The sequence below is a fragment of the Acipenser ruthenus genome, chromosome 23, assembly GCF_902713425.1.
Source record: "Acipenser ruthenus chromosome 23, fAciRut3.2 maternal haplotype, whole genome shotgun sequence".
NCBI lineage: Eukaryota > Metazoa > Chordata > Actinopteri > Acipenseriformes > Acipenseridae > Acipenser > Acipenser ruthenus.
This window is the reverse complement of record NC_081211.1, coordinates 9,926,339-9,941,060: the sequence shown is the minus strand read 5'-3', so window position 1 is coordinate 9,941,060 and position 14,722 is coordinate 9,926,339. Positions and strand designations below refer to the sequence as shown.

Here is a 14,722-nt window from a genome sequence, read left to right as displayed (position 1 = left end):
ATTCCTGCAGTATTGAGTGTCTGTATATTCAATGCTCTGCCCCGTGCCCTGCTATGCCCAGGCCCCCGGGGGATGCAGTAGTTAGCAGTAGCTGTGCCCTCACCTCGGACATCTTGGGTTTCCTGGAGTTGGCGGAAACCAGCTTGCCAGCAGCTGGGTGCAGGCCAGTGGCCATGGTGTAGGTCTCTGGGCTGTGCTTCTGCTTGGAGCGCAGCAGAGAGAGCGCCGTCCTGGTGGCGAGGCCGGGGAGGTTGGGGTTGTGCAAGCTGATGCTCCAGGAGGAGTAGACAGAGCTCTGGGGGTCTCTCTGGGGCCCGGGGGTGGGCTTTACATAGTTCAGGTAGCACCAGCTGACAGTGGTGGTAGTGTGCAGGCTGGGGTAGGGGGGGCCCTTCTTGTTGTCGGGACCCCTAGCTTGGGATGGCCCTCTCTGGCTTTCCTCTCCCTCTTCTTCCTTCAAAGATGGCTCAGGTTTTTCCAGTGGAATCTCTTCAACTTTCCCCACCTCCTCTGCCTTATCTTTCTTCCCCTCCTCCTCCCTCTGCACTGCTTTCTTCTTCTCTTCTCGCTCCTCCTCCTCCTCGCCACCCTCTTCTTCATCCTCTTCCTCCTTCACTCGTTTCTGCTGCCGCTGTGCCTCCACACTCAGCTCCAGGCTGCCTGCTGGGGAGAGCATGCGCTTGTTGCCTCCGGCCGTGGAAGGCCAGTGCCCCTCTCCCATCGCCATGCCCACTCCAGTCTCCAGCGGCAGGGTCGTGGGATGGTACATTTTGAGCTCTGGCGTGGGGATCTTCAAGTAGGGCGTCCGCGGCCTGTCCTCTTCCACCTTGCAGATGACCACCGCGGAGTGGGCTGATTCCTGGGCCCGAGTGACCAGGACCTGGGAGAGTGTTGTGTATATGGCACGGCCATAGGTGGGGACGCGGGACTGGAGGCGGATGGGCACTACCAGGGGAACCACAGGCCTCAGCTGCTCTGAGCTGGGGGAGATTACTGGTCTTGGGGGCTGGAGGAGGCCTGGCGCTTGAGGGTCGGGGGAGGCAACGGGTTTGGATTCTTGGAAGGGTTCTCTTGTGGGCTGGAGGGCTAGTCCAGGGGGCAAAGGAAGGAAGAGGGCCGGAGCAGCAACTGCCGGGTACTGAAGGGGCAGGAGGGAGCGGTACTGAAGGGGCAGTCCCAAGTGCTCTCCAAGGTGTAGCTGTGCAGGGTGGAGTTGACGGGAGGCCTGCAGGAAAGAGTGGGGCAATACCTGGGTGGAAAGAACCTCTGAGATCCCTGGAGCAGGGAAGAGCTGAGGAGCCTGCCCCTGAGAGAGAGCTGGCGGTGGGGGTGGTGGCAGGAGGCTTTGGAGAGGGAAAGCGTGCTCACATGAGGGAGGGGGTGGGAAGAGCTGCAGGGGCTTGGTTAAGGGGTCTGTGCTTAGTATAGTGGAGTGGTAGGCTGGGCCAGGCTCAGTGGCGGGTGGTGTTGGAGAGTGGTACCCGAGGCAGACCTGTGGCACGGCTTTGATGCTCCGCCCTGCAGGCTGCTCCTCTGGCTCCAGCTCACCCAGGGTGGCCTGTCTCACCAGGAGGCATTTCCGCCTCTCCCTCCAGGCTGTCGAGGAGCGCTGAGGGGAGAGGCTGCCGTAATCGAAGGACTTGCTTCGTGCCTCTGCGATCTGCGCTGGGTGCTGAGCACTGGTGGGAGCTTGTTCAGAAGCTGAGCGTCTCATCTCCCGGTGGGGTTGGTGATGCTGGTGAGGACCAGAGGGAACAGTCAGCATGTGGGTCACGTGGGAGGCCCTGGTAGCTGTTGACTGATATTCAGACTCAGGCTTGCCTGTTTCCTCGAAGGACGCGGACCGGCTCGAGGCGTGGGATACGCTGCTCTCCTGGCTGGGGCTACGCGGGAGGGAGATGGACTCGAAGCTGGACTCTCCTGATGACTGGGCAGCTTCTGCCAGCCTGAGTCTCTTCTTCTTGGGTGGGAGCTTCTCAGCAGGGAGCTGGGAGAGGCTCTGGCTCCTCTGTGGCCACTGGAACTCCTCAGTCTTCTCCGGCTCCTTGGTTGTGGAAGCTGAGGGGGTCACCAGCACCACCTCTGGGTCGGGCTCCTCAGTCACAAGGATCTCTGGCACCTGGATGTTAGACTGTCGTACCAGCCTGGAGAAAGTGGGCGGCTTGGGCTGCTGGTGCTGTTCTAAGGCAGTAGATCCTCTGCCCTTCTCCTCGCTTTCCTGCCTCTCCCCACTGGCTGTCTCCTGCTTCTCGAAAGAGCTGGTGTGCTGGATGACAGAGATCTTCCCTGTGGTTCTACGGTCCTGCTCCGACTGTACAGGGGCCCCCAGAGAGCTCTCCCTGCCCAGGATGTCAGCTACATGTCGGCTTTCCTCCAAGGGCCTGCTTGGGATGCCTGAGTAGGGAGAGGTGGAATAGGAGGAGCTGGATGTCATAGATGCTGGGCTCGGCTCAAAAGCAGGAGGCTCCTCCTCGTCACCCAGGCTCTTCTCCTTCCTCCTCTTGCGCACTGCTGCTGCCGAGGCCCCCAGCGTGTGATGCATCATCTGTGGGCGGTCTTCACGGTTAGCACTGGGGAGCGATTCCCTCTCGGGGGCTTGCGGAGGATGGACAGGACAATAGTAGCGCCGGTGGGTCTCGTAGTTGTCCTGTTTCTTGTAACAGGCCCCACAGGCCTCGCACTCGTACAGCTGGGGCCCTCGTCGATGCTTCTGCGCAGGATCTGTGGTGTACGTGGATGAGCAGGAGGAGGCGGGCTTCTCCGGAATGAACTCGCCACCCAGGGGCACCTCGATGGCAGGCTGGCGGCGGAGCATGCGATGATGCGGAGCCAACAAGGTACCAGCCCGTGTCTCTGTTGCCAAGGCCTGCCGCTCGTCAAAGGAATGGCTCAGCCGGAAGCTGTGCGAGGAGCCTGCGGCTGCGCTGGGGTCTGCAGAGGAAGGCATCGAGTGGCTTCTCAGTAGAGGCACTGTGGAGGAAAGGCCTGCCAGGAAAGCTGGGTCGGGCACCTGGGGGTACAGAGGCTCCCCTACAACGCCAACCCCCATGCAGCCTATACTGCTACTGGTGCTGGGAAACTCTCCCTTGGGGTCAAACAGGAAAGGCTCCTTCTGTCCCACAGTTTTGGGTGACTCTAGACTGCCCCTTCTAGACAGGGAGGTCCTCCGGGGTTTCACACTGTCAATCTCACTGGTGTCGACCACGGCTTCGTTGATGGTGATAAGTTTGGTGATGTGTTCGATGACTTGAGTCTTGGGCACTGAGAAGGGGATGCTCTTCTCTTCCTGTGTGGATGAAGAGGGAGGCTGCTGCTGCTGCTGCTGTGGAGGAGCGTTCCTCTGCTGCTGCCCCATCCTCCCGTACTTGCCCAGGATGATTTCGGCGTAGCTCTTGGTGTTGGCGCTGGGCGGGCTCCCCTGCTGCTGCTCTGAGCTCTCGGAGCGTGAGAAGTATCCCGACTCAGTGCTGCCCTTACTGCCGGGGCTCAGGAACGATGATGCAGGGTCATCCGGCACAGCCACAGGGGCTCTCTTCCTCTCGCTGAGCCGCATGGCCAGCCTCTGCTTTACAGCGTGTGAGTCCTCAGGCTGCTCTGCACCAGTGCTCTTGCGGGGTGCCAGCCCCCCATACGGGTCCAGGGAGAAGGAGGAAGAAGGAGACGAAGTGCGCTGGCCCGTCTCGTCCTCCGAATCTGTGCTTTCGCCTTCCGTCTGCTCCTCCTGCTCGACTCCCGACTGCCCCCCCTCTGGCCCCCCCTGGGTGTACCCTTCCCTGCCCAAGGCAAGCCCGGCTTTGATGCGGTGGGCATGCGACTTGCGGTGCTTGTAGAGGTTACTCTTGGTCTTGAAGGAGAAGCCGCAGGGGGTGCAGGGGTACGGCCGCTCTCCTGTGTGTGAGCGGATGTGCTTCTGCAGGACGCTGGGCTTGGCACACGGCCGCCCACAGTACTGGCACACATACTTGCCCGGCTTCTGAGGCTTGCGCTCCCTCTTGGGGACCCTCTCCTGGGCTTCCTTACCAGCATGGGGGGGTGGGACCAACTGGGGGTGCAATCTGGAGGTAGAGGAGGACGAAGAAGAGGGGACACCCCCTCCTGAGGGTCCGGGGGAGTTTGAGAACTGCCATGCTGTCGTCCCAGTCACCCTCTCTGGGTCTGCGCTCCCAGGGAGCTGAAAAGCGGATGGCGGCTGTTGCTGCTGTTGTTGCAGACGGGGGTAGTGGCGCTCTAGGTCCCCCCTCTTGGGTTGCCGGTGAAGGGGGTGTCGACCGGGGGTCTGCAGGGAACGGGAAGGGAACAGTCGGTGGTGCTGTGGGGAAGGAGACTGGGATAGACTGCCCCGCAAAGGGGGCTCTGACACGGACTGTTCTGGCCCTCCGGACCGCTCCCCACCAGTCGGCTGGCTTTGCTCGGCCTCCATGGGGTGGGGAGGGGGCCTCAAACACACACTGGGAATGCTTCCGGCTGCTAAGTAGTGGGGGGCCTCATTGAATTAGCAAGAGAGCCTCCCCCCGAAACTAGCAACATTTAGGAAGGGACTGGGGGAAAGGGCCTGAGAAGGGAGGGAGGAGAGACTGGGGGACAGTGTCTGAGAACAGAGGGACGAGGGACTGGGTGAGATGGTCTGAATAGGGAGGTACGAGGCACTGGGGGACAGGGTCTGAGAAGGGAGGGACGAGGGACTGGGTGAGAGGGTCTGAGAATGGAGGAACGAGGGACTGGGAGAGGGCCTGAGAATGGAGGGACGAGGGACTGGGGGTGAGGGTCTGAGAATGGAGGGACGAGGGACTGGGGGAGAGGGTCTGAGAAGGGAGGGAGGAGGGAGGAGGGGAGAGGGTCTGAGTTTTCAGAAATCCCTTCTGTTAAGTTTATATTGTCCCCCCTAAACTGTCTCTTTATATGTGTGATTTTTTTGTTTTGGTCAGTGGTTCGGGAGTCTGGAAGCTCGACTGCTCTGTCTGTAGAGACTGTCCATCAGAAAATCGAGAGAGGCCGGATACAAGCCGGAGGCTCGGGTCCATCGCTCGTCTCTGACAGTCTCCTTGGCCCCCTACAGACTCCCATTGCTGTTCCAGCAGCCCCCCAGGCCAGCACTGCACTCCGGGCTCCTTCGTTGCAGAGATTTCCTCCCGCGCTGCTCTCTCTCAATGTTTCTGAACCCAGGGACCCTGGAAGAACAAATACAGACAATTTACAATAACTGTTGTTAGATTTTGCAATTCTGAAGCTGCTGGCAGTTCTAGGAGGTATCAGCATTATAGAAGAAGCTACAGACTGGAACATCCATACAAGCACAGGAAAGACCCCTCACTGTTCTTATGATCCATTGGACCACATTCAAAAAGCTTCCACTCATATATTAAAGAATGCTTTTATGAATGCAGTTTGATAGTCATGCCTCTGTTGAGGACTGCTGTTCAGAACAGTTTAATGAAATGAAAAACGTATTCTAAAGATAAAAAAGACTTTGAAAAAATGAAATAGGACCTTTGATCATTCATGAAGGATTTCAGAGATGACAGATATGTGTCGAGTGACAGTCTGTCCCTGATACCTATTGTGGACTGTTACCTTGAACGAGGGAAAGACAGAGAGAGAGAGAGATAGAGAGAGAGAGGGAGATAGAGAGAAGGAGGAAAGACAGAGAGAGAGAGAGAGAGAGAGAGAAGGAGGAAAGACAGAGAGGGACTGTGTGCCCCACAGCACACAGTCCTGTAACAGCACACAGACACAGCCCCACAGCACACAAGCTCCAGCACTCCTCCAGAAGGGCTCCCAACATCACCGAACTCAAAAGACCATATTAATTAAAAAGCTCAAAGAAATCGAGGAACCATGAAACCTGGCCATCGAAACAGGACGACCCAGACAGTCCTGGCTGCCCAGAGACAGGAGGCTATGTGGTCACTGTGAACTGGGAGAAGTTGCGACAGAGATGCACTTTATCCTACACTGCAATAAATATATTTAAACAAGGGACACATTCTTCAAAGGTAGACATAATTCTGCTCAGTTTTACATTCCTACCACTACCTCTTTATTTCATTATTTCTTTTCATGTATTCACTTGTATTGATGCTCATGTTTAGATTGTATACTGCACTTTGTAACTGCTTTCCCTCCACTAAAGAAGCAGCATGTTATTGAGGAATGGCTGAGGAGTGAGGGGCTCTGCTTGTTAATGCTGTGCTGTGATTCGTGAAACATAATACAGTAATACATCATCTTTCAGAGGAATGTATGTGTTCTGCTTCGACTCGGGTTCTTTATTGAAACTTCATGAAACCTGTTAACTGTGCAGCGGGTTGCAGTGGCTTTGAAATTTATGCCATCATTTACAATTGATTCTGTCTGACCAGCAGCTGACCAAACGTGGCTAAGGCAGAGATAGTCTATCAAATCAAACATACAGTGCCTTGCGAAAGTATTCGGCCCCCTTGAACTTTGTGACCTTTTGCCACATTTCAGGCTTCAAACATAAAGATATGAAACTGTAATTGTTTGTGAAGAATCAACAACAAGTGGGACACAATCATGAAGTGGAACGAAATTTATTGGATATTTCAAACTTTTTTAACAAATAAAAAACTGAAAAATTGGGCGTGCAAAATTATTCAGCCCCTTTACTTTCAGTGCAGCAAACTCTCTCCAGAAGTTCAGTGAGGATCTCTGAATGATCCAATGTTGACCTAAATGACTAATGATGATAAATAGAATCCACCTGTGTGTAATCAAGTCTCCGTATAAATGCACCTGCACTGTGATAGTCTCAGAGGTCCGTTTAAAGCGCAGAGAGCATCATGAAGAACAAGGAACACACCAGGCAGGTCCGAGATACTGTTGTGGAGAAGTTTAAATTTGGATACAAAAAGATTTCCCAAGCTTTAAACATCCCAAGGAGCACTGTGCAAGCGATAATATTGAAATGGAAGGAGTATCAGACCACTGCAAATCTACCAAGACCTGGCCGTCCCTCTAAACTTTCAGCTCATACAAGGAGAAGACTGATCAGAGATGCAGCCAAGAGGCCCATGATCACTCTGGATGAACTGCAGAGATCTACGGCTGAGGTGGGAGACTCTGTCCATAGGACAACAATCAGTCGTATACTGCACAAATCTGGCCTTTATGGAAGAGTGGCAAGAAGAAAGCCATTTCTTAAAGATATCCATAAAAAGTGTCGTTTACAGTTTGCCACAAGCCACCTGGGAGACACACCAAACATGTGGAAGAAGGTGCTCTGGTCAGATGAAACCAAAATCGAACTTTTTGGCAACAATGCAAAACGTTATGTTTGGCGTAAAAGCAACACAGCTCATCACCCTGAACACACCATCCCCACTGTCAAACATGGTGGTGGCAGCATCATGGTTTGGGCCTGCTTTTCTTCAGCAGGGACAGGGAAGATGCTTAAAATTGATGGGAAGATGGATGGAGCCAAATACAGGACCATTCTGGAAGAAAACCTGATGGAGTCTGCAAAAGACCTGAGACTGGGACGGAGATTTGTCTTCCAACAAGACAATGATCCAAAACATAAAGCAAAATCTACAATGGAATGGTTCACAAATAAACATATCCAGGTGTTAGAATGGCCAAGTCAAAGTCCAGACGTGAATCCAATCGAGAATCTGTGGAAAGAACTGAAAACTGCTGTTCACAAATGCTCTCCATCCAACCTCACTGAGCTCGAGCTGTTTTGCAAGGAGGAATGGGCAAAAATTTCAGTCTCTCGATGTGCAAAACTGATAGAGACATACCCCAAGCGACTTACAGCTGTAATCGCAGCAAAAGGTGGCGCTACAAAGTATTAACTTAAGGGGGCTGAATAATTTTGCACGCCCAATTTTTCAGTTTTTTATTTGTTAAAAAAGTTTGAAATATCCAATAAATTTCGTTCCACTTCATGATTGTGTCCCACTTGTTGTTGATTCTTCAAAAAAAATTACAGTTTCATATCTTTATGTTTGAAGCCTGAAATGTGGCAAAAGGTCGCAAAGTTCAAGGGGGCCGAATACTTTCGCAAGGCACTGTACCTGCTGCTTCCCTAGTGTTCACTTTGGATCCCAGTGTCTCTTCCCCACTCAGTCACGGTGTGTCGTCAGCACAGCTGCTCAGAAACGACTCACAAACTGAAAGTGGCCTTAGCAGGTTTCATGGTGTTCCACTGAGGAACCAGTCACACATGTACTCTAAACGTGAGCTATTTCTTGCAGTATTGTGCGAGCCCTGTAAAGTAAATGTTGAAAGCAAGCCTAATTGTCAGAGTGTCCAGCTGGTCTACAGAGCGCTTTCTGGTACCTTCCCTGCTCCCTGCTGCTGGTTGTATGCACCCCCAATGGAGGAAGCAATACAGGCACTTTTCTGTGTAACACCTAGGAACAAGGCCAGGTGCAAAGCAGCTGAGGCATTACGTTATGTTTTAAACCTGCTCTATTGCACATTGGAGGGGGTTCTTGTGAAAGTCTAATCAGCATAGCAAAAAAAGTGTTCTTGTAGTTTTAAAAGAGAATTCATCTGCATACCAAATGAATAAGCAGTGTGAACGCAAGGCTATTAATGCAGAAGTGTGCGCTACAAAAGGCTGGTCTTTGCAGATATCTGTACAAGTTTTCTGTTTTTGTGGTTGTTTGCATTAGGTTGAGAAAGGCTTTCTTGACTTTTCTCTTATCAGAATAAAGAAGATGCCTTTTTCTTCCTCTGCTTATACTTCTGTTTTGCGTCTGCAGATAACCGAGTAGAGGCAGACACATGACTTTCTAAATTCCAGAGTGACAGAATGGCCACAGCTGAAACTACCTTTTACAAGAATGTACACAAACTAGAATGCCAACGGTGTCTGGTTTTACAATGCTTCCCCATGCTTTGCCATGCTTCCCCATGCTTTGCCATGCTTCGCCATGCTTCCCCATGCTTTGTTACACATTGCTGTGCTTTTGCTGTAGGACACTTTTATATGTGGAGTGCCGCACTGGCCTGCCGGACAGCTTCAATATTTTAGTATGAAACTAAACATGCATGTCTGGTGAAGCCGTCCCGACAGACAGGCAGACAGGCAGGCAGAGAGTAGGCAGGCAGGCAGGCAGGTAGACAGGCAGACGGGTAGGCAGACAGGCAGGCAGGCAGACAGACAGGCAGGCAGGCAGGCAGACAGGCAGGCAGACAGGCAGACAGACAGGCAAGCAGGCAGGCAGACAGGCAGACAGATAGGCAGACAGGCAGACAGACAGGCAGGCAGACAGGCAGGCAGAGACAGAGCAGGGAGGCAGGCAGGCAAGCAGGCAGAGTGGGCAGGCAGACAGGCAAGCAGGCAGACAGACAGACAGAGTAGGCAGGCAGTCAGGCAAACAGTGAGACAGACAGAGTAGGTAGACAGACAGACAGACAGACAGACAGACAGACTGACCAACCCAAAAGCTGTTTCTGAAACCTGCTGTTGTTGCAGCTGCAAACAGCAGTTTTTTTTCTTCTTTATTTGTCTCTGAGATTTCTTTGGGAGAGACAGGACTGTATAGCTGCAGCCACACTCTGAGTATGTTTCTGTTTGTACGGAGGCTAATCTTCCCAGTTGCTAGGGGGAAAAGAAAACCCAAAGAAAGCAGCCAAAGAAAATATTTCCAGGAATGTAACGGCTTAAGAAAATAAAGCGCTTGTTTCACTGACTTAGCGAGGGAGATTTCTTTAACCTGCACTGCCTCTCTGTCAGGACTGACACAATTCCTGTGATGGCAGCAATTATCTAAATAAACACTGTCCATGTGGTGACTGCAGCCCTGACAGGACCTCTGTGTGTCGTATCTGGGGAAACATTACCAATAATTACCACATTTGTGGTAAATCATCTGTTTCAATGAATACAAAGTACAGTAGCTTGAAACATGAATTTTAAACTCTATTGCAGTGCTTCTATGGGTGTTATAATGTTGAAATGTTTAAGCGTTTTTATTGACTGAATCTTATTAAAATCAATGTGCACAGGGGCACTAGAAAGGGTTAATGGCAGGCAGTCCACAAACAAAGCCTGCTCGTCAGCTAATGAAAGCACGTTCAGGACTGAGCCCAGAATTCATGTAGAAGATAATAAGCAGAAGAAGTCTCTAATGTCCTGAAGATCGAGCAGCAAACCATCCAGCCATTACAACCAGCTTTAACAAGAGCACCCAGAAACCATCCAGCCATTACAACCAGCTTTAACAAGAGCACCCAGACAACATCCAGCCATTACAACCAGCTTTAACAAGAGCACCCAGAAACCAGCCATTACAACCAGCTTTAACAAGAGCACCCAGAAACCATCCAGCCATTACAACCAGCTTTAACAAGAGCACCCAGAAACCATCCAGCCATTACAACCAGCTTTAACAAGAGCACCCAGAAACCAGCTATTACAACCAGCTTTAACAAGAGCACCCAGAAACCATCCAGCCATTACAACCAGCTTTAACAAGAGCACCCAGAAACCATCCAGCCATTACAACCAGCTTTAACAAGAGCACCCAGAAACCATCCAGCCATTACAACCATCTTTAACAAGAGCACCCAGAAACCATCCAGCCATTACAACCAGCTTTAACAAGAGCACCCAGAAACCATCCAGCCATTACAACCAGCTTTAACAAGAGCACCCAGACAACATCCAGCCATTACAACCAGCTTTAACAAGAGCACCCAGAAACCATCCAGCCATTACAACCAGCTTTAACAAGAGCACCCAGAAACCATCCAGCCATTACAACCAGCTTTAACAAGAGCACCCAGAAACCATCCAGCCATTACAACCAGCTTTAACAAGAGCACCCAGAAACCATCCAGCCATTACAACCATCTTTAACAAGAGCACCCAGAAACCATCCAGCCATTACAACCAGCTTTAACAAGAGCACCCAGAAACCATCCAGCCATTACAACCAGCTTTAACAAGAGCACCCAGACAACATCCAGCCATTACAACCAGCTTTAACAAGAGCACCCAGAAACCATCCAGCCATTACAACCAGCTTTAACAAGAGCACCCAGAAACCATCCAGCCATTACAACCAGCTTTAACAAGAGCACCCAGAAACCATCCAGCTATTACAACCAGCTTTAACAAGAGCACCCAGAAACCAGCCATTACAACCAGCTTTAACAAGAGCACACAGAAACCATCCAGCCATTACAACCAGCTTTAACAAGAGCACCCAGAAACCATCCAGCCATTACAACCAGCTTTAACAAGAGCACCCAGACAACATCCAGCCATTACAACCAGCTTTAACAAATAGCCTCAAATGAACACACTCACAGTGACTTGGGCTAAAGATGCTCCACAGCAGGTTTCCTTACGACTGGACACGTGGTCATCACTGAACCCTCGCTCAACACCGATTCAAGTTCATCACTGAACCCTCGCTCAACACCGATTCAAGTTCATCACTGAACCCTCGCTCAACACCGATTCAAGTTCATCACTGAACCCTCGCTCAACACCGATTCAAGTTCATCACTGAACCCTCGCTCAACACCGATTCAAGTTCATCACTGAACCCTCTCTCAACACCGATTCAAGTTCATCACTGAACCCTCACTCAACACCGATTCAAGTTCATCACTGAACCCTCGCTCAACACCGATTCAAGTTCATCACTGAACCATCGCTCAACACCGATTCAAGTTCATCACTGAACCATCGCTCAACACCGATTCAAGTTCATCACTGAACCCTCTCTCAACACCGATTCAAGTTCATCACTGAACCCTCGCTCAACACCGATTCAAGTTCATCACTGAACCCTCGCTCAACACCGATTCAAGTTCATCACTGAACCATCGCTCAACACCGATTCAAGTTCATCACTGAACCCTCACTCAGCACCGATTCAAGTTCATCACTGAACCATCGCTCAACACCGATTCAAGTTCATCACTGAACCCTCTCTCAACACCGATTCAAGTTCATCACTGAACCCTCTCTCAACACCGATTCAAGTTCATCACTGAACCCTCACTCAACACCGATTCAAGTTCATCACTGAACCCTCGCTCAACACCGATTCAAGTTCATCACTGAACCATCGCTCAACACCGATTCAAGTTCATCACTGAACCATCGCTCAACACCGATTCAAGTTCATCACTGAACCATCGCTCAACACCGATTCAAGTTCATCACTGAACCCTCGCTCAACACCGATTCAAGTTCATCACTGAACCCTCTCTCAACACCGATTCAAGTTCATCACTGAACCCTCGCTCAACACCGATTCAAGTTCATCACTGAACCCTCTCTCAACACCGATTCAAGTTCATCACTGAACCCTCGCTCAACACCGATTCAAGTTCATCACTGAACCCTCGCTCAACACCGATTCAAGTTCATCACTGAACCCTCGCTCAACACCGATTCATGTCCTTTAGTGCAACATTGGGCTGCGCTGTGATTGAGTTTGTACATCTTTAAAATAATACAGTCTCAGATATCAGTACCACGGTTCACTCTAATACAATCTGAGATAGCAGCACCACGGTTCACTCTGCAAACTACACAGAGTTTTACCAGGCAAAGTGCTCGCTCACTCAGAGCGTGGGTACTCAGACACCTGCAGTGCTGTAACATCTCATTCAACTCTTCTTGTTCCAGTGCTCTGTCCATTAGTATCTCTTCTGTGAATGAAGCACAGTGGAGAGCAGCAGTGATCTGTCCATTAGTATCTCCTCTGTGAATGAAGCACAGTGGAGAGCAGCAGTGATCTGTCCATTAGTATCCTCTCTCGCTGGGGACCTCTCTAATCCCACGCTGCCTTCCTGGAGCTACACTGTGTCTCCAGGGGTTCAGAGCCCAGGCTGCGAGAGTCCAGCCTCAGTGACGTTCACAGTAACTCACCTCACACCGCCATCGCCCCCCACACTCACGCTGTTATATCTCTACAGAGTGGTCTCCTGCCAGCCTCACTGCCACCCAGGGGCAATGTGCTGCCAAGTACCGGCACGCACATGCAGAGTGGATGTACCCTCATACAAGTGTCCCACAGTAAAAACACAGCAAAGTGTAATAAAGCATGCCGAAGCATATTAAAAAACCATGGTAAACTGTGATAAATGTGTAGTACAACCATGGGAAAAGCATGACAAATTCACTGTTGCAAACCTTTGTAAAGGGCTGACACAATGGTTCAGTAATCCACAAATAAGCAATGAGGGAGGGAGACACGAGCACAGAGAGAGACTGTTACAGTGTGTCTTTATGCACAAATTGACTATGAGTGGATGCGAAATGTTGATTTTTTGGTGCATTTCGCAAGTTGCAGAAAAAAAAACAAGAATTCTCAGAAGTCACACAGGCAGGAATCGTGTCCAAGAAGCGGGGCATCACAAAGATCAGAAAAAAAAGATTACGAAACAGATAAACCTCTCGCTTCAGCTACAGTTTGCAGGAAATCAAAAACGATGTTCAACGGCAGTCTGAAGTGTTTTGTTTAGCAATGTTTAGTTTTAGAGAAAGTGGGTATTTATTTTCAACTTGGGTACACTACATTGTATGAAAGTTTTATTAAATAAAATGTGAGTATTAATTAATCTTTTTCTAAAGATGCAAGCCCACTTTTTGTTTTAAAAAATAAATTAACAAGCTACACATAAATGCTGTGTGCGTACACAACCAAACAATTCACAGACACTTGCAGGTTTGTATTTTCAGTGCATGACATACTGCATTTTTAAAGAAAATAAAGGAAGTGCCAAACCAGATGTGTTTTTCCATCCATTTCCAAGATTTCAGGGACTTTTGTTCAAATTCACGATTTTCATGATTTCCGTGATCTCCGTGACAAAATCATAGCCTTAACTATGAGTTACCCACGAAGAACCACTGTGTTTTCTGTTTATGCACACGTAATTAACCATTTACGCAATATGCTAGACTTAATTAGGTACAGTCATTTATGTTTGTTTTACAGGTTGAACATTGCTGTTGCTGTGGGGAGCCACTATTGTGACGTCACTCTGCTCAAGCTGGCCGTTGAAATATGATAAATAAATAGCTTTGGAACAGCCACATGCGCAGTATAAACATCTCTCAGAGGACACAAGCAGCTTCTACACAGACACCGAGACACACACACAGACACCCAGACACACACAGACAACGAGACACACACACGGAAACACAGACACACACACAGACACCCAGACACACACACAGACACCCAGACACACACACAGACACACACACAGACACCCAGACACACACACAGACACCCAGACACACACACAGACACACACACAGACACCCAGACACACACACAGACACCCAGGCACACACACAGACACACACACAGACACCCAGACACACACACAGACACCCAGACACACACACAGAAACACAGACAACACACAGACACACAGACATGCAGACATGCACACTCACACACTCAAAACCACATACACACACTCAAACACGCAAACACACACACAGAGCTCAGCCATTCCATTCCTGAAGGAATTTGCAAGCTATTATCTTGCATCTCCACTGGACTGTCATGGATGAATCTAGAGAAATATAAAAACAGGAACAAACTCCATAGTTGCGGGAAGCGGCAATAACATAAGAACATAAGAACATAAGAACAGAAGAACATTTCTTTGAGTACTATAACAATGTTGTTTCAAGCGTACAGAGTTGTGTAAGCAGAGGATCCCTGGCCCAAGAACACTTCCTATTTCAGGGAGCGTCAGGAGTGCGTCT

The 14,722-nt window shown here is 50.2% G+C and overlaps 1 protein-coding gene across 3 annotated transcripts in view; it reads right to left on the bottom strand.

Annotated features, from left to right (window-relative positions):
- LOC117413696 (transcription factor HIVEP3-like) overlaps window positions 1–14,722 on the bottom strand; it is a 140,234-nt gene that overhangs the window by 17,612 nt on the left and 107,900 nt on the right. For all 3 annotated transcript variants that reach the window (XM_058997743.1, XM_058997742.1, XM_058997744.1), the window contains one exon: window positions 104–5,168. In XM_058997743.1, the coding sequence (XP_058853726.1) occupies window positions 104–4,420 (4,317 nt within the window). In that variant the 5' untranslated portion in view covers window positions 4,421–5,168. The remainder of the gene's footprint in view (window positions 1–103; window positions 5,169–14,722) is intronic.